Here is a 19,172-nt window from a genome sequence, read left to right as displayed (position 1 = left end):
TATTTTAGTCTGTGGACTGCAAAGGGTTGTTCTTACATTCTATAACTAAGGGCTCCAAACAAGAAACTCCAGACATTTGGAACAGCTTGTAAAATCCAAGGTAATGACAGCCTGTTAATTTCCGTGCTGAGAATTGCCAGCATTTTAAACAGAACTTTGAAATCCATTTGCCTCAACATAATACAGCTAAATCTGAGGTGACTTTAATCTTCATAATTTGCACTCAATTAGGATTTACTTGTAATACCATTGAGTAACATATGGTCATGTCTGATGACAGCTCCCAGCCAATAGACTTCAGGCTCAATATACCAAAATAGAACGTGGGGGGTGTGTGTGTGGGGGGGTGTTCTTCAGCCCACAATATATTTGAGACTCTATTGTATTAAGAGTTTGAAAGAGGATCAGTAAATGCGGGATGCAGCTGCAGGCTGTACCCATGTGAATTGTCAACATTTCAGCACTCCAGTATAACATGCCAAAGCCATACAAGAACAGATTCTGGCTTTAAGTTTGAAAYGAGTTGCTCCCTCAGTCATTCTGCTTGCTGGAGGTAGCTGCAAGAATGGACTAGGGAATCTGTGAAGAGCATGCTTTTATATGGCTTTCACTTGTTTCTACATATGAATTAGATGTGGAAGGGAGAATCTAAAGACAGTCTAACCTGGCTGGGCACACTCTGTTGGTGTCAATGGAGTGAGGCCTGAAAYACAAATGAGCTGCTCACATGAGCAAAGTTTAGTGCAGTTCTCTCTCTAGGTCATTCAGTAGKAGCAGTAAAGGAGTTTCAGGAAGCTCCTTCCTTTAACATGTCTATATAGGATTAGCCTAGTCCATATATACAGGTGCTATTTCATCCCATGGTTAATTTCTATCTGTGTATGTGTAAATGTACAAAGGATGGAAAATTAAACATATTCACATGATTTTTTTTCTACCCAGAAAATCTCAAGCACTATATAAGCTTTCTGAGGGGAAAACTATTTGAAGCTTAATTTTTGGTTTTCAAAACAATAAATTATTGCTGAACAAACCAAATAAAGAGGCATCAGGTAGATGTTCTTAACACCATAAATCAGGTAGAGAAGTTACATAGAGAACAATTATTCAACAATWTTCCAAACACAATTACTGAAGGAACTCAATGAAATTATTAGATAGCAGGTTCAAAAAAAAGAGGAAGCATTTTTTCATACAATGAATAATTAATTTCTTCAATTTATTGCTACAGCATTTGTGGATACCAAAAGTACATGGGCTAAAAAATTGTTTGGACAAATTCATGGAGGACAGGTTCATTTATGGCTTCAGTCTAGATGCAGTCTTGGGCTTAGGGAGTTCCTAAATGGATAGCAGCCAGAAGCTGGAATGTCACGCTACAGAAAGGACCAGTTTAAACTCAGGCTTTTACTCTTCCCCTGAGCATCCATGCTGGTTACTGTCAGAGATAAGACTCCGTTCTAGAGAGAACCTAACCCAAGTTCTGATCTAGAACCTTTCTTACATTTTATGAACAACTTTTGCTTTCATTTTTTTCTGTTAAATTACCCATCATATCCTGCAGTAAGTGAACTCACTGAACCTTGGCGTGTGTTCAGAAATGAATCAATATTCTGGGGCTTTGAAGACATTTGAGGTAAGCTTTTGGTTTTAGTCTTTTCACCTGAGAATTCACTATTAGGAGACTGAAATACTATGAGAAAGGCTGCTATCATGTTGGGGCAGGGTGGCTCAGAGTTTCCACTGTTACGCAGAAAGATCAACATCCAATTTCTTGTTCTCTCATAGGTTTCTTGCATGACTGACAGCAAAACTGCTTAGTCTCCGGTTGCCTCAGTTTCATCACATCTAAACTTAGGACAACAGTACTGGTGCAAGTCCTACATCTAGAAGACTCTAATGTGCAGGACATGCTGAGGGGGTCAGAAAAGGGCTAAGAGAAGAAAGAAAACAAATACAGCATGTCTGTAATCTTGCAGAATATCTGTTCTCATCAGCATAAGGTTTTCAGGACTTCAGTTTGGTGTTTCCTTATTCAAGGCTTTGGTCCTGCTATAAACACATTGCACACAGGCTTAGGGTATGATGACAGTGGCACTCCAAGATGTGCCAATCTAAATCATAGATGATCTGTACAGTGGTGAATATAAGTGCTGGAGGCCTCATGAGCAATTTAAGCAGTTTAGCCTTATGTGGTGTTTCCAGTTTGCTTACAAAATTCTGGGCATGTGGTATTTATCCAAAGTGATAGGAAATTCTGATTTTTTTTTTTTAATAAAAAAGAAGAAAGTATGTCACTTAAATGTTATGATGATTCCCACATCTGTGGATGGTGGCTTTGTTGGTATTGTGCTAAAGAAAAAAATCCAGCACAGGGAAAAACAAATTGTTCTAAGAATCCATTAGAGGAAGGACTGCTCTGTTGCTAAAGCTGTAAAAGGTGGTATAATAGTCACAGGTATCTCTAGTAACAAGGTTGTCTGTAAAAATAAAAACCTACTTTAAAAAATGTAGCCACTTTCCTTGTCAAGGAAGAGAAGTAGTTTATAGCAGAAATTGTTGCTGATAATGTATAAATAAGTAATTAGGCTGGACATCAGCTCTGAGTGTGCCCAAGCAACTTTCTGTGTGCCTGGTAGGCAGGGAGTTTCAGATTCTCTGCAGCTTCCTTTCATTTTGGGGGGCTGTGCCAGTGTGCGATATCCATCACAGAGCTAACTCCAGGGCATTATCACCARCTTGAATTGTTCTTCTTGCTTTCCTCCTGCAGAGAATGATCTGTCATTGCAAGGCATGCAGAGCTGGAACAAAAACTCTCTAGCAGAATAGTTTTGTCCAGAAGAAGCTGACCTTTTAGCTAAAGGATTTATTGCCAGAGCTGCATTAATCCCTGCTCATATTCCTAGAGTGGCCAAGGAAGAGGACAAGGCCTCAGAAGACCTGGGATCTATTTCTAGCTTTGCCACTACAATATTGAAATGAATTTGGGCACATTGATTTCTGTTGCTCTGCTGCCTGTGACTCTCCGATCTATTTTGTAAAGTTTTTAGGAYAGGGAATCTCTCTTACTAAACTAATGTTTATCACATACCCTACCTTTACTTCCAAGCTCAGATAGTCTCTACATGCCACTGCCACAGGAAWAATTGCTCACACTATAGTATATGTTAGGAGAACCAGTTCAATAAATAAGAYATTGTACTTCATGGAGCCCCAACTTAATTCCTAAGCACTACACACTCTGGGCACTGACTAAGGCAGGGGACTTCTGGAATAAAAACATTATGCACTGTGATTGTGTAATTAATACATACAGTCAAGTGGGGGACGATGCACAGACAATTTTAATTCTGACATTTCCCACTCCCCCAGTGCTTAACTTTGTAGCCTCAACTCACTATTAGCAATTGTTTCTTCTGTTTCAGCATCCTTAAATTAACTTCAAAGGGAAGATATAGATTAAATAATATTGTAATTATGGAAAACAAAACATGATGACCAAAAAAAAGTATGTATGATCTGAAACAATGAAATACAAACGTGCAAACATAAAAGGGTTAGATATTTTGCCTGCTGGGTTAGGGGGTTGGGTTGTTTCATGGGTCCTCTTTTCTTGTTTCTTATTTCTTTCTTCCTTTTATTCCTGCTGGTGCTGGAGGAGGCATGCCCAAGAGCCATGGAGCAGGGTCACAAAATGGATCCATTGTGACAAGAATCAGGAAAAAAAGTACAATAATCCATGTCTCTAAGAATGTGTCAGGATGGATCTCTATTTCTGTCTGTYTGTACAGTAGCTTTAAGCATACACCTTTCTATCGCAGGAAAAATAATGACATTGCATGTTTATAGAGTATTTATAGTACTTTCTTTTTTAATCCTTCAGTRCATAGTACATAATGGAGACCTATATTTATATTAAAATGCTTACAAAGTATGGGGATAATGGTGGAAATAAGGTTAAATAACTTATCTTTAAAATTGGAGAAATTCAAAGTTTCTGGATTTCATGACAGTAACTTCTTYTTGCTATTTAAATCACAGAAAATCTTTTAAAAATATTTTTTAGAGGAAAGGCCTTCTTTTTCACTGTATTCTGCTCTGTCACTTTCTGCTTTTAGAAGACAAGTTAATATAACTTGAAACGACAGCAGATTACTCAAATTACCTCAGTTTCAAATTGCTGTGAAAAGGAGGCTAACAGTCACCTCATTTCGCTATGAATGTAAAAGGCATAGATGAATAACCATGATGATCATACTCAGAAATGAGATAGTTACAAGCACTGAGCATTTTTGATCAGGATATGTGCCAGATAATTACTTTCCATATCTAAATAAATTCTATTTATCTACTGCTAAGTTCATTATTTGATAATTTTTTTCTAGCACTTAAGGAAGTATTTCCACAGATACACAATGTTCTTCTCCAATGTTGCCTTTTCTAGGGGTTTAAAATAATGAAATAGCCCTTTCCTGCCAAACTGTGATGGCGTAAAATCATGAGATTAAAAAATATATTTTTCTCTGCTTTTTAAACATTTATTGTGCATTGTATCATGTTCTAAAGATTTTCATATCAAAAGGGCAGGAAACTGTAGCCGAGATTTTTATGAAGCTAGGCTATTGAGAAATATATTCAGGATTATGATTCGTTTTAGCCAGTAAAAGCCAAGATATGGCAACACTTAACAGCTCAATTTATTCCTCAAGTTCAAAAACATATTCTCCCTCATGTCTCTTGCTATTGCACTTTGTCACTAGCACACAAAAACAAAACTAGTTTCACAATGTAAATGTAAAATAAATGCTTTTCCCAACATGCATGACTTTAAAACTAGAACAGTGGAATACTATTTTTCCATACTGGATCTGTTCACTGGTCTGTGATTTCTCTTGCCCTGAATCCAAYGGGATCTACATCACTCACTTTTACCTTTGCAATTCTTCATACTTGATAGTGTTAGAAGGTGAGAATCCTTCCTCATGTGGTGTGGATACTTCAAGCTTTGGAGAATGACTATGTACTTACTCCTTTCTTGTTAGATATAACTTTCATTTTTCTCAAATACATTGTTTAATGCAAAGTCTGTTCACTGAACCCTCAGTAGCCAGATTCAGAATGTTACTCTACAGTCAAGTCTAATTTCTAATATAACCCAACCCAAATTCTGATTTTGATCTTAGTTTTGAGTTGAACTCAATATCTCAGGCCCAGCTACAGCTTTTATAGTTCATAAAATTTATGTTCCTTTAAAATYTATCCACAAGTATTTCATTTTCTGACTTCCTGTGCATATGAACTTCTCACATACTCAGGAAAGAGGTATTTTCTTTAATCTTTCCCACATTAGTCTGTATGCGTGGCCTGCATTTCACAGCTCACAAGTTCAAAAGCTTCCACAACAGTGAGATTACATACTCCTCCAGTACTACTGTTGTTATCATGTGTAGGCGATCTCTTCATTCCCTCACGAAGGACAGGTAGACCAATTTGAGCACTGATAAACTGCAGTAGCAAGAGGTCCACCTGATGGTGGCAGCAAGAGCAGTTTTCTCCACTACTGTAAAAGATTTTTGAGTCCACAAGCTGTATTAACAGGATAATGGTGAAATCTGGAAACAAAGTACTYCTGGATTTAAAACAGCCTCTTAATGCAACTGTATTTTAAATTATATGTAAGAATTAGAAATTATGTAAAGGTGATTTTTTTTTTCATGACACTACCAAAAAAAAAAGGTTAAATGGACAAGTTACAGAAATATAGAGTGCCATGGCACCAAAATAAATGCCAAAAATGGGACAGTGTTTTAAATTCATCACCAGACAGATGAAAGGATTGTTCAGTTCTGAGAAAAGATCAGGTGGGCTCCTAAATACCAAGAGGCAGGGTTTGTTAGCTCAAGCACAGGACTATGCTAATGAAAAATTTAATGTTTCCAGAACTCGGTAAGTATTTCTAGACAAATCTCCACTGCCTTTTACAGATGTACAAGTCTGGGTCAGTGCTACCTCATGCCTGTCTGCACCGAGCATGACTGGATTGCATAGGTATGGCCTAAGRCTGTCTTTTATGTTCTTGTTCTTGCAATGTTTGGCTCAAAGAGAACCTTGTCCCTGACTAGGCTTTCTAGGCCCCTTGGTAATACAAGTAACAAATAATAATATCTCCTTTAGATTACTTTATAACACGCAGGCTAAAGGAAGTAAGGTTAGGTCTTTTCCAGCAAAATTTCTTCCACTACTGGTATATGGGGAGATTGTCCCCAAGGCTTTTAGTTCTCATGCTATACAAACCCATATGGATCAAAATTAAAGCTGTTTGAAGTTTTCTTTCACAACTTTTTTTAATACTGTAAGCTGTCCATTTTATGAAGATGAAAATGGCACTGCAGATGAATACTTTAATGATTACATTTTTTATGAGAAAAACTTAAATCCAAAATGCGTTGGATTTTGGTTTCATTTCATTAATATTCCGCCTTTTTCCTCTTTCCTTTTCCTTCCCTTCCCTTCCTTTCCTTTTCCTTTTCTTTCTCTTTTTACAGTGATCAAAAAAAAAGAAAAAGAAGAAAAGAATGAGAAAACAATTTACATTTTTATTGAAAAATGGGGGGCAAGAGTGGAAAATGTATATTCCATTTCTGAAATGGCTCCAATTTCAGCCAGGATTCATGCTACAATCAGGAGCAGCTGGGAAGTCATCACAGCTCGCAGAATACAGCTGTAATAAACTCGCATTGACCAACTCTGCTAAACAGTTGAACTGCCATATTCTAGGCAAGCAAAAGATTCAGGAGGGCTTCGGATAAATGCATTGCAGCTATCCAGACTGAAGTAATTTAGGAACATAGTTTTGAATTTTGGCAAGTAGTTTTTCAACAGAAAGGGGAAATTAAGTCTTTATTGATGTGYGGTCCTTGGAGAATTGGGATATGATGTGCTTGTGTTATATTGCTGGTATCCCCTAGATCCCACATTTCTGGTCGACCTACCTGTTTGTTCAGCATGGTGCACCAAACAGAGTGAGCCAGTAATAAACAGTGAATATTAAATACTGCATCAAGTGCTCTCCTTCCCTAAGTGTACTATTAGAAAAAAGGGGAATTGCAGTAACTCACAGTGGCCTCTGTTCAGCTGCCAGGCTTCACGAAYGGCTGCTGCTGAACCGGTGCCTGGTGAGCGCGCTGCTGAAACCTGGCCAGCTCCAATGCCGGCTCAAACACGTCCTGGTGCTGGGATCCGCTGTGCCGGCACAGGGTGAAAGAGCCCAGGGTGTCCTGGCAGACCTGCCAGCAGCATCTTAAACGCTCTCGTTGCCCAGGGCTCTTCCGAAGCCGTTCTGCGGGGAGGCCTCCGGCTGCTGCCGCTTTGGCCAGCTGCTCCCATGCCCAGGCTGTCGCCTGGTGGTGGCTGTGGAGAACCAGGGTGCGTGGCGAGGCYGGGCAGGCCAGCGAGGGCAGGCCGCCGCGGCAGGACGGCTGCTGGCGGGTAACGTTGGCCGGGGGAGCGGGAAAGGGCTGGAGGGGACAGATTTTGTGTACATGTGATGGCTGGGGGCATTTACTTCAAAATGGTGTTCCCTTAGAYATCATGAGGCTTTGCTCTTCCTGCTGGCCTACAAAAAGATGGACTGCACCAAATGAGCCTGGCAAGATGGCTGCTCTGACTAAAGTTATAACTCAGCAAAGGCAACCTCGAGAAGCCCTTTCTCTAGTTAATTTTTTATCGCTTCTAAGGAGTTCTTGTCTGCTGGCACAAAGCGTATGTGCGCCAGTAGTCCTCACCCAAAAAGTCACCACAGAGCCGATGTGCTATGGAGTGAAATGTCCACTAATAACTGCGAGAGGGAGCTGGGCACGACTGACGACCCAGAGGAAGCTTTAAGGTAGAGGACGGAAAAGGAGCAGAGCCGCCTTGGAGGCGGCGCCCCCCACGCGGCTCCCAGCGCGCGGGGAGGCGGTGGAAAAGGCCGGGGCGCGCGGGGGCAGCAGGGGGCGCTGTGCCGGGCGGCGGGGCGTAACGGGCGGCGCCGCTGCCGAGGGCGCGCGGAGCTCGGGCCGCGCACAGGGGCCACGCGGCCGGAGGCGGCGCTGAGGCCGCACGGGACGGCRGGCTGCCGGAGACGGCGCTGAGGCGGGGCCGCACACAGCCCGGAGACGGTGCTGAGGCCGTGCGGAGGCCGCACACAGCCCAGAGACGGCGCTGAGGCAAGGTGGAGGCCGCACACAGCCCGGAGACGGCGCTGAGGCAAGGTGGAGGCCGCACACTGCCCAGGGACGGCGCTGAGGCCTCAGGACAGCACGCTACCAGAGACGACGCTGAGGCAGGGCGGAGGCCGCATGCGGCCCAGAGATGGCGCGGAGGCAGGGAGAAGATGGGACATAGCTTAGAGATTTTGCTGAAGGCCGGAGAGAGCCCAAAGATGGCTATGAGGCAGCATGGAGGCCTGAGGCAGCGTGGAGGCCTCGGGCAGCACAGAGACAACATGGAGGAGATTTGAGCCTCAAAGAGTGACTCCAGCTAGAGCCRCCGGCCCCACAGACAGGCTAGCAGTGCTTTCTGAGAACCACGCTCTCAAGAGGCTTCAGAGGGACCTGCACTGATTTYGTCTATACTAAACAGACAACAAATGGTAAGTCAGGGAGTTAACATGGGGAGAAAGGAGGTGGTTAAGACTCTGATACAGGGTCCTGTTAGCCTTTCAGAGCAGCTAGAGGGGTCTGAGAGAGCTGTTGTTAAGCTGTTTGAGGATGGGGTCTTGCCTAGCAGACACTGTTCCTTTGTGGCTTGTTGGTTTTACCAGCTTGCTCAGTGTTTCTTTCTGTACCCTTCCAGTTTTCTCTGTAGTAACAAACTTTGATTCACTGCTGCAAGTGGGGAGCTGTTGTGAGGTGTTGATACCTCCTGGAATTAACTTTGTATGTGTACACGGACYCATGTGCTGCACGCTTATACTGCCAGGCTCTGAGGAGGCTGGAGAGGTCTCAGCTGCGGTGTGGGAGCAGTGCAACTGTGTTAATGCACAGTTGTGTTTGAGATGATAACCTGTGGGTTATCTGAAACTTGTTATTTTGAATTTTTTGAATTGGCAATTCTGGGTCAGCATTTCTGTGTTGTCAAGATCTTCCCAGTTCAAAAATATCTGAGCAGATAGCAGCTGAACACCTCCAGACTGCTGAGTTGCTGTGAAGTTTTGATTCCCATGCCGTCATTGGCTCTTAACCTATGGCAAAGAATATCAGAAATGGTGATCTTTTGACTGCCAGTGATCGATTGGTGTTGTGATGTTGTCAAGTGATAAGTGGCACCTACTATTCTGTGTTTGGACATGACACAGAGCAGTGGATTGGGTCAGAGGATATTGTGCCTGTTGTGTACACAGACAAGATAGGAAGCTGTGTAAAATAACAATGATTGTATGTCTTGTCTGCCTTTCACTAGCTTGATCGTATATACTAGGACTGAAGAGCTATAGGGCAGCCTTAAAATTGGCTGTGGGGTCAGCTGGTGATTCTGATGTTACAGGACTTATACACAGCTAACCAGCCTGAGTATAAGGGCATGCTCCAGTCATGTGTTTGTGTTAAACAAGGATGTTTCGTTTTTAACTTTACATCTGCTGGACAATGCACAAGTCCCAACCTGCTCCTTAGTAGCAGCAAGCTGCTTTTCTCAGTGTCTCATGGGGCGTGTCTTGAAGTGGGGCAGAGGGGGCAAGGTGTTTTGCTTGTTCTTTGCCACCTGTGTAATTTCTAGCACTTCTTGGCCACTTGRCTGATTCTTTGTGTCCCAAAGCAGTTAAACTATGAGACACAAGGAACCTGAGCAATTTTTTAAAATCAGATGGTCACAACTACATAAATCAAGCTGCTAAACCAAATATCAGTTTGGTACAAACCTCAGCCATGCTGTAGGTAGTATCTGTGCTCACTGTTGGGTTCCCGTTTCCTCTTGATGCTGATCATCACCCTATGGAAAGATTCATGTTTCATTTTACTGCTGTACCAACCAAAATGTTAAGCCTATGGGAATGTGATCATTAGGGCTGGTTGGAAGAGCAGTTGATTTTTTTTTTTTGTTGAAATACAAAAGGGATTTGTACTACAGTTCTGGGAAGGGATCTGTAGAGCATCTTTGGAATTCTGATAGCTTTTGATTCTGATTGGCTTTTGTTTTTTGTTTTTTGTTTTCCATGTAAGCTTGAGAAATAAAGATCAACATTTGACTGCAGAGTATGGAAAAAAGAAACATTGATTCTTGAGAATTTCTCTCCGTGAACATGTGGGAACTGGTGTTTCCCCTTCCCCACTTTTTCATGTGATTATGGACAAAGTCCTATATTCAGTGAAGTCAGAATATAACTAGGACCTTGTGTTCAGATGACTTAAGGGCACACAGCTAGAATTACCTTGGTGTATGAGTGAATAACTTTTCAAATGTGATCACGCTGGGTGCTTGTTTGGTTGTTTCTGTTACTTGAAGAAGAGGGGAATTATGCCGAAATATCATGAGCTCATGAGACATCAGTGAAACAGGAAAAGAATACAAGTGGTTCTGAAAGGGGAAAGGCATAAAAACAACTGTAAGAAGATGACAGAAGCCAGTGAGGAGTAGTAAAATAAGAGGACCTATCACTGGAAGCGTAAGAGGTTAATGACAGGCGGTTATGGACGGCTGGGGTTTGCATGGACCCAGATCTTTGATCTGATCCAATTGCAGCCCAGTTCTGAACAAAAAGGCTGTAAATGAGGCCAAGGATGCTGGTGAATCGTGCTTTGTTCTCATGGCTTATGATGTCACCAGCAGTTCTTGATGGAATTACAACCGCCTTGCTCACGCTCACCTGCGAATTGCTCTGTATTAAGTTAACAATAGTAAATAAACTGCATATTAGATTTCAAGCTGAACTATTCCTGCCAAATGAATTTGTCTTACCCACAGGCTGCTCTAATTTAAAACATATGTATCCATTTAAATCGTGTTGCTTGCTATATATTAAGCTACTGTTCAGATTTTTGCCTCATCAGTTGTCGTCACCATTTTGAACAGATGTATAGTTTGTTGTGGGTTTGGATCAAAAGTTTTCTCTGATAAATTTTTTCTTTTTTTTGTGGAAGGTGTAGTAGTAGAAATGAGATGCAATATGATTGCACTGTACAGCATTTACACTTGTCGCTTGAAGTCGACACAAAATGCTTCATCTGTTCTTGTATAGTCAAAACCTTCATTAAAATCAAAGGAAACTTACTTTAATTACAGGAAGGATGGGGCCCTTGGTTAGTGAAAATACAACTGAAGTCAAGAGGACTATTGTATGATATTGTATTTACCATACAGCAGTGTAAGTCTTGCAGAACACAGATAGGAGTTTTCAGTTGTTCCCAAACTTCTAAGGGGAAAAACAGTTTTGTATGTGAAATAAAGTTTCTCCTAAGAAGAAATTAAAAAAAAAAAAAGAGGAGCCCAGTGTCAGACTCCAAAGACCATATTTAGGCCTCTAAATAAGCAGCCTGTTTTTTCACAAATGCTGATCACTGCCAACCCCCACTGTTGTTAGGATGCAGCTTCTAAGGCTGAACATCGTTTGACTGCGTGTTCTTGCAAAGAAATACTAAGAATATGCAGTAGGTCAAAGTGGCTCTTTATCTTTGTGCGGAGATAAGGGCTGCTGTTCCTCCTAGGAAACAGTGTCTTAGAAGCGGAAGGCTGCACTTCTTATCATTCAAGTATGTGCCATAAAGGGGTAAAAATAGGGACATTGAGGATAAGAAAGCTGAAACCAAGGCACCTGCTACCCACAGAAGGAAACTTGGGAATGAAATAAGATTGAGAGTCTCAACTGTTTTGAATATTGCAAACCTTCAGTTATAGGAGTAAATAATCTGCATTAAAATGATCTGTAAAAGCCTCTGGGATTACTGACATGAGAAAATACTTGCAGGATTTAAACCCCTGGCTTTACCATGCACCGTAAATTCAGTTTACTGAGTTTTACAGAGGTTGAAAATGTCAGAGCTGGCTGAGAGAATTACATTTCAATACCTATTAAACACTTACAGGACATCCTAGATCCCATAGTCTGCTTTGAAAATCCTTTAGTTCGTGACCTGAATGGAACTGATTTAACAGAAAAGTACATATAAGATATTCAGATTGTATCACTGTCTGCTATCAAATAATGTATGTTTCTTTCACTCTCACAATATTTTAATCCAGTATTCACTTTGCCATGATATATAATGGGTATTTACAATGGTTGCCATTATTTAAACATCAGTTTTCCTTTAAAACAAGCAGCAGCAACAACAACAAGCAGCAGCAACAACAACCAGCCTCCTGCCCTGCCCCAAACCTTGTTTGCAAGAATTTTCATTTACATCACTAATGTACAGATTTACACAGAGCACAAAAAGGTCTGTTCTTATTCTCAGAGATGCTGCCTTGTATACTACCTGCAACCACATTCTGCCACTTTCATCCCTTCATAGTTATATATCAAAGTGGGAACCCCAGCATCATCCTTATAAAGAATGGAGATTGAATCCAATTTGGTTGGAACGCAACAGGCCTTGGAAGCTTTCTTTGGGTTTTGGAGGTGCACCAGAGTTTGGACAATAGCATGTTTTGTTGGGGTAACATTATCTGTCAGAGGGAAGAAGCAACCTCCTTTACACTCAAAAGCCTCATAATCTTTGGGCGCAATGATCCAGGAATCCCAGCCTATCTCTTCGAAGTTCACATGGAGGGAAGTTCTCCGGCAGTGGTTGGCTCTGATGCTTCTCTTGCTTCTGGAGGAATGCTGATGGGGCCTAGAGATGGCCTTTTCCTCTCCCTCTTCTTCCTCTTCAGGCAGAGTGTTGTTCTTTGCTAACTTCTTTAGCACGCTTCCTTGTTCATGAACAATCATCTCCCGGAGCTCAACTTTGGTCTCTTTTGTTCCATTGCTGCGATCATTGGAGAACACTATTAACAGGGGCAGATTTTTAGTGTCAGGGGTAACACTGATATCCAGCTTCCCACAAGTGAAACCACCCAAAGCTTTACTCTCTATAACAACCTCCAGCTTGTTTTTAGTCTTCAGTTTGTCTGCCCTGACCCATCTTTTCACAGCGCTGGACACTTCAAACATCTCCCAGCCACACTCCTGGATATCCTGGGAGACAAGGAAAGATTTGGTACTTTCTGGATTTTCCCAGTGATCTCCGTCTAGAACATCGTAAATGACCATGTTGCCTTCCAGTTTAGAGAGAGACCCAACTTCTCTGTGACAGGAGATATAAATTCTCAGTTCWGCTCTGGTGATTTCCTCATATCGTGGAATAGAGATGTTGAAGAGCAAGATGTGTTTCTGAAATGGATTTTCTTCTGGTGAAGCTAAAGAAACAACATCTGCAATAGGAAATTAAAACATGTGGTTACAGTGCTTCTGACTGCCCAAGTAACTTGATCTTGAAAGATGCAGGATGCATTCGGGGAGTAAAACAAGACCAGGGCTACCCAGCATTAAAAAAAAAAAAAAAAAAGGCTTCTGGCCAGGGTTTCAAGGGTAGGGAGTGAAAAGTCCAAAAGGGGGTCTCTGGTGTTGGAAGTGTTTCATCATGTCTGCATAGTCAGGTGAGCATGAGGATGAGTGGATGGGAGCGTAAAGAGTCTGCCCAGAACAAGCTATAGGGGACCCTGGTCAGTAGAAGGCACATAAATAAGGCRTCTGGGGAGTATTTAGTTTTAGCAATTTTCTAAAGAAATTTTAACAGGAAGAATTCCTAAAAAAAGCTATAAATTTCCCACATTTATCACCATGCAATCGGGTGAATTGCCCTCCCAATGGAGAAGGTTCCCCCAGTACAGAGAAGTATAGTATGTATTTAAGTGTCTCTTTCTAAGAATTAGCTGTGCTGAGGCTTTAGTTTTTGTCTTCCAATAACTTTGAAAGCAGCTTGGATTACTGGGAGTTAGAGGAAATAGAAAAGCTTTTGAAAAACCCGAATTTGAAGCTTCATGGTCTAAAATGGGACTTGGTGATAAACAACCTTTCATGTCTAGGTCCCAGTGAGTTCCAGGCCAGACTCACTGGGCTTATGCAGGGTTTTTTTCTCCAAAGGTACACACACTACCAGCAATCCTGCCTTGGGAGAGGCAGTCATTTTGCTGGAAGATCAGATCGGTAGTGTTTAAAAATCATCATTGATTGATGGCTGTTTCATGGTCTATGTAATACAATTACTCAATCATCATTGGGTTTTAGGGCAATTTTAACTGGCTAATGTTGACACTTCTTCACAGTGTTTACCCACTAAAGCAGTCTGAGAGGAGAGTGGGATATGGAAACTGTACTCTAGTTTGTATTGTTACGGTTTCTTTCCAGTTCAGGATTGGGGCACTAATTTGGGAACGTGGAGATCACTGTAGTGCTGTTGCTTGTGTATGTCTGTTTTTTAAATAAACAGGAGCTTTGATTTTCCCTATTTCATTTCTATCACAAGGATTGCATATACTTACAACTTTTTTATTGCTTGTTGTGATGGAGCTTTAATTTTTTTTAAATGTTATACAGACAGAGATCTTGCTTTTTTTTTTTTTTTTAGTTGAGACAAGCTTGAAAACCTCTTTCCATCTAAATCTGCAGGCACGAGAATTTTGGGGGAGCATTGGTGTTCCTTGTTTGGATCCAGCGACACATTTCACAGTTGAATGAGGTGTTTATAAAGGATGAGAGGAACTCACCAGGAAGAAGAGCTCTCTAGTGTGAAATTTGCAGTTACAGATGATCAAAAATCACCATTCTAACATTAAAACTCAGTCCCAAATCTCTAGCTTTGGGAAACACAATTCATCTAAACCTTGTTACTCAGTGCACTGTCTCAGTTGATGCATTTGAGAAAGGGATATTGTATGATAAAAATACCAAAGAAGAAAACTAAAGATAATGGTATTTTTTAAAGGTTAAAAGAAACTATGGAGCAAGACTACAATCCAAGATTTGAATCTGTTTTGTTTCTAAAGAATCTGTGGGAATTAGGAACTCGATTCCCTCTGAATTGCAAAGGAATCCGAGTACCTCCTGCTCATATACTTCTTTAAAAATTCTAGTCTACATATTTAGGATGTCTCCTACCTTCAGTACTGAAGCTCCTCACAATATTGGATGCAGGGATGGAAGACTTGTCTGCAGCATATCTGTTGTATAAATCAATCATGAACTGTGGTGGTTCTTCTTTGGTCTTCTCTTGTGAGGGGACCCTTGATAAATTCAAACTCCTTAGTAAATCCATCTTCATATTCTCCAGGAAGGWTTTAAAGTTGAAATGGGTCTCATCTTCCACTTTCCCAGGATCATGAAAGTGTGCATCAGACTTTCCCATAGCTGGTAACTTGTCCCAGTCTTTCAAAGGCTTGCCTCTTGTCAAACAGGCAATGATGTTGAAAACAGACAGTGCAGCTAATACACCAAAATAGTGCATTTCTTCTGTATTTACTTTCTGATGAAGAGACAAGAGGACAATTATATTTTATGTGATTAAAACTCTTGTTTCATTACAGGCAGAAGGAAGTAGATGGAAGGCAAACAACTGGGATCAGGGATGCCCTTTGCAAATCACTTTCTTGAGTTCTTTTTGCAGTCTGCTTCAAACCCCAGCCTCTTGTCAGTTGTCAAGCAGATTGGTTGTACACTTGCCCTTATCTGAGTCATTGATGCCATGCTTTAGCTTCTGTTATCTAGCAAAGCTCTTAGTTAATGAAGATTCTATAAACATCTGACAAACACATATGGCTGGTGGGAAGGACATTGTATATTGTAAAGAATCCACATTTCACTTTAGGGTCATCATTGCTTAATTATACTCTTTTATCATTTCCTTGCCAACACAAGGAGAAGCTTTCTTAGGGACGTGAAGGATTACACTATTTTCATCAAGACTAGAAAATTGAGGTTTAGAACAAAATTAGTCTGTCAGCTGTTTGTGAATAACACCTCACAAATCTTTGTTACAGTCCCTTCACAAACTGTCGGAAAATCCCCAATCATTTGATGGAAGCCTGTGATTCAGCAAGACATGATCTCATGAAAGTACAAACAACCTTAACATTTCTTTCCGTTTATCAGCAAAGAGCTATTATTTGTACACAGTGAAATATCTGTTTTGTGTCAAGTTTGCTTCATGTTGTTTGCAGGCTTGTCCATTTGCAGTTTGATTCCTTTGGTGGATGGGAAGTAAGTCTTATTTTTATAGTATCTTATATAATATATTTCTTATATTCTTGTATATGAGATTGTTGGTCTATTCAGTCCAAGAACAGGCAGTTGTTATTACAGTGACTTCAGAATGAAGACAGAACTAAGCCTTCTAAGCCTATATGGAAATTAAAAGGTCTATATGAAGATATGGAAGATTATCTATGGAGGTACTGTTATCCGTGTGAAGTACGGGCCAAGACAAAAATACAAGACTGACAGAATTTCTGATGATACAAGAAAGAAACCCTCTAGGTTATTTATAGGCAAAAATACTACTTTTTACTTATCTTAATGAATCTGTTATGAATTAATCCAGTGATACTTAAGTGTTTTATCTGAACTGTTAAGTGTATCAGTCTTTCTAAGCGCAGCCAAATCCATATTGTCTATGTGCTATGAGATCAGCATGGTATTATGAGCTCTTACATTACAAAAATACCTCATTGCAAAGATACAGAAAAGATTTTGTCCTGTCTGTCTCAGTACTGGTCACTCTTCTTCAGTTTTCTAGAAGTGCATACAGAGTGCTTAAAGTGAACTCATGCTATTCAAATACTCCTGTGTCTGTTCAAGTGACAACTGGGATCCCAGATTCTGGTTAACTATGTTTCTATGGTGTAAGGTCAGAAGGGACTATTTGACATTGATCCTAATCTCCTGAATAGCAAGGTTGTTGTATTTCTCTCAAGGATTTTGTATTTCCTACTTCTACCAAAGTAATTTCCTACCCATTACTTTTGTTTGGCTAAAGCATAACTTATGTAAAGGTCTCCAGGATTTATGTGAAGATGTCACAAAAATGGAGGATTTCTTCAAATTTATTGGCACTTATTCTAGAAAATTTTCACTGTCACTTAAAGAAAATAGTGTCTCACTTATTATTTTGTTGTGCCTGGCTTCACCTGCTGGACACTAGTTCTTGTATTTCCCTCCAGCTTAAGAAGCCTCATAGTGCTGGCATTTTCTCCCCATCAGAGTAGTTGTACACTGTAATCAAGTTGCTTCTCAGTTTGCTTTCTGATAAAATAGACTGTGCTTTTTAAGTCATGTGCTATAAGACATTTTCTCTGTTTTTTGTTTCTCTTTTTGTGTCCCTTCTAGAGTTTCAATATCTTTTTGAAAAGGTGARCACTAGGGCTATGCATAGTTTTCTAGTGACACTCCACTGATGCCACATGTAGAAATGAAATCTCCTTTTCTTTGGTGGTTCACTACTCCACTGTTTATCTTTCAAAGCCTTCATTAGCTCTCCTTACATAGCATCACCCTGGATCCTCATATTGCATTGTAAGTCCAAAACACCCACCCAAATTGTTTTAAGAGTTACAGCTTTCAAGGTCATAGTCTTCTGCTCAGTAGGAACAGCCTCCATTCCTTGTGCCCAGGTACCAAGCTCTGCATTTTTCTACCTTAAAATGGATTTTGATTAACTAGAGCACAGCCAGATCTAGTGCTCTATATGAATACCTCTCTCCTAAACAGTGTCTTCTGCAAGCCCATTTGGGTTATTGTATATTGACTTCCAGTTCATATATGAAGATGTCAAATCGTGTCAGGCCAACTGTCATCTTTGCAGAAACTCTGTAGTGAACAGCTTCATTCAGTGACAGTTCCCTTTTGAAAGCTGCTCTTTGAGATTTGGCAGTGAGACAGTTCTTAATTCATGTGATTCACAAATATATTAATATTGTCCAGTGGTCTCTTTTAATTATGCTGCCTTGTACAATTGGGTCAAAATACTCCGCAAAAACCTAAGTACATTCTAACTACTGTACTTACCTTTAGCAATTAAACTGTGACCTCAAAGAATGAAACTGATTTTGTATTAGAAAAACAGCTTTCCGTATTACTTTGCTGGCTAGTATCAGCTGTTTTCCTGTTTTTTTCCATCTTCAATCATCCCATATTAATACACTCTCAATTCTTTTAGGATTATTTAGTGGAATTTTTTTGATTTGCTAATTTGAGTGTTTGTCCATAGTAACTTTACTTAGTAATATGCACATTGAGTGGAAYGGTTTATAGGATGCTCCTAGAAATCAAAAGAGCTATTGGAAGAGAGGAAGCAAGAGAATAAGGATATCACTGCCTTGCAACTGCATTTGTGCCATTTTAAAAACAATTTAAATGAATTAAATGCAAAGATACCTTTTATAAAGGCACAGATTAGGCATCCAAATATCAAAGCCCCAGGAAGTAGTAGCCACTTCTAAACAAATAGTGGTTAAGGCCTTGTCCACATTAAAGGATTGACCAGTACATCTAACCCAGAAAACCTGCCTAGTGACAAACATGAGAGTTCCTTTTGCTTCTCTAAGTTGCACTGTTTCTCTGGATAAAATAAACATTGTAAATAAGAGAATTGTCCTGCTTGTATAGTAAGGGAAGCTGGAATAGCCTTGCCGCTTATGGATATAATTTTGTTTTTCTCATGCTAAATGACGTAGTTATGTCAACAATACTTTTAAATGCAGACTAGACCTTTAGGGGTTTTATAGGTTCCCTATTGTGTGTAGGAGTAGCATTTTCCCTTACATCCTATAGGACTTAGATCAAGGGATGGTATCTCTCTTTCCTAACTGCTTGCCTGAGCACATCTTGGAAAGAAACTCTGTGCTCAAGGAGTAGTTCAGGATTTAAAAAAGACTCCCTAAAGAAAACAAAACGCAATAGACCAGGCTATTAAACTAAACTAGTAGTCATTTTATTCAGAGCTGATGTTAAATGGGAGCAAAACTAGACCTCTTCTTCATAGAAGACAGAAATGACAATGGTTTAAAATTTAAAAAAATTTTATACTTATGGGCGTACCCTAGGAATAAATGATGAATTTCTGAGAACTTTTTAACTTTTTTTATGCATTAGTATTACTCTTTCAACCTTAATTAAGTCTGTAACTATGAAAAGAACACAAGACCCTACAAGAGAGATCTTT

The 19,172-nt window shown here is 40.3% G+C and overlaps 1 protein-coding gene across 1 annotated transcript; it reads right to left on the bottom strand.

Moving 5' to 3' along the window:
- Window positions 1-12,192: 12,192 nt before the first annotated feature.
- Window positions 12,193-15,704, bottom strand: GDF2 (growth differentiation factor 2). The gene is made up of 2 exons (XM_026061335.1): window positions 15,116-15,704; window positions 12,193-13,389 (listed from the first exon to the last, which is right to left on the bottom strand). Exons 1-2 carry the CDS (start codon window positions 15,459-15,461, stop codon window positions 12,449-12,451), a joined length of 1,287 nt encoding a protein of 428 aa, XP_025917120.1. The 5' UTR covers window positions 15,462-15,704; the 3' UTR covers window positions 12,193-12,448.
- Window positions 15,705-19,172: the final 3,468 nt, after the last annotated feature.

The sequence above is a fragment of the Apteryx rowi genome, unplaced genomic scaffold, assembly GCF_003343035.1.
Source record: "Apteryx rowi isolate R43461 unplaced genomic scaffold, aptRow1 scaffold_18, whole genome shotgun sequence".
Classification (NCBI taxonomy): domain Eukaryota; kingdom Metazoa; phylum Chordata; class Aves; order Apterygiformes; family Apterygidae; genus Apteryx; species Apteryx rowi.
Note: the sequence above shows the minus strand (reverse complement) of the source record. Positions and strands in the feature narration are given on the sequence as shown.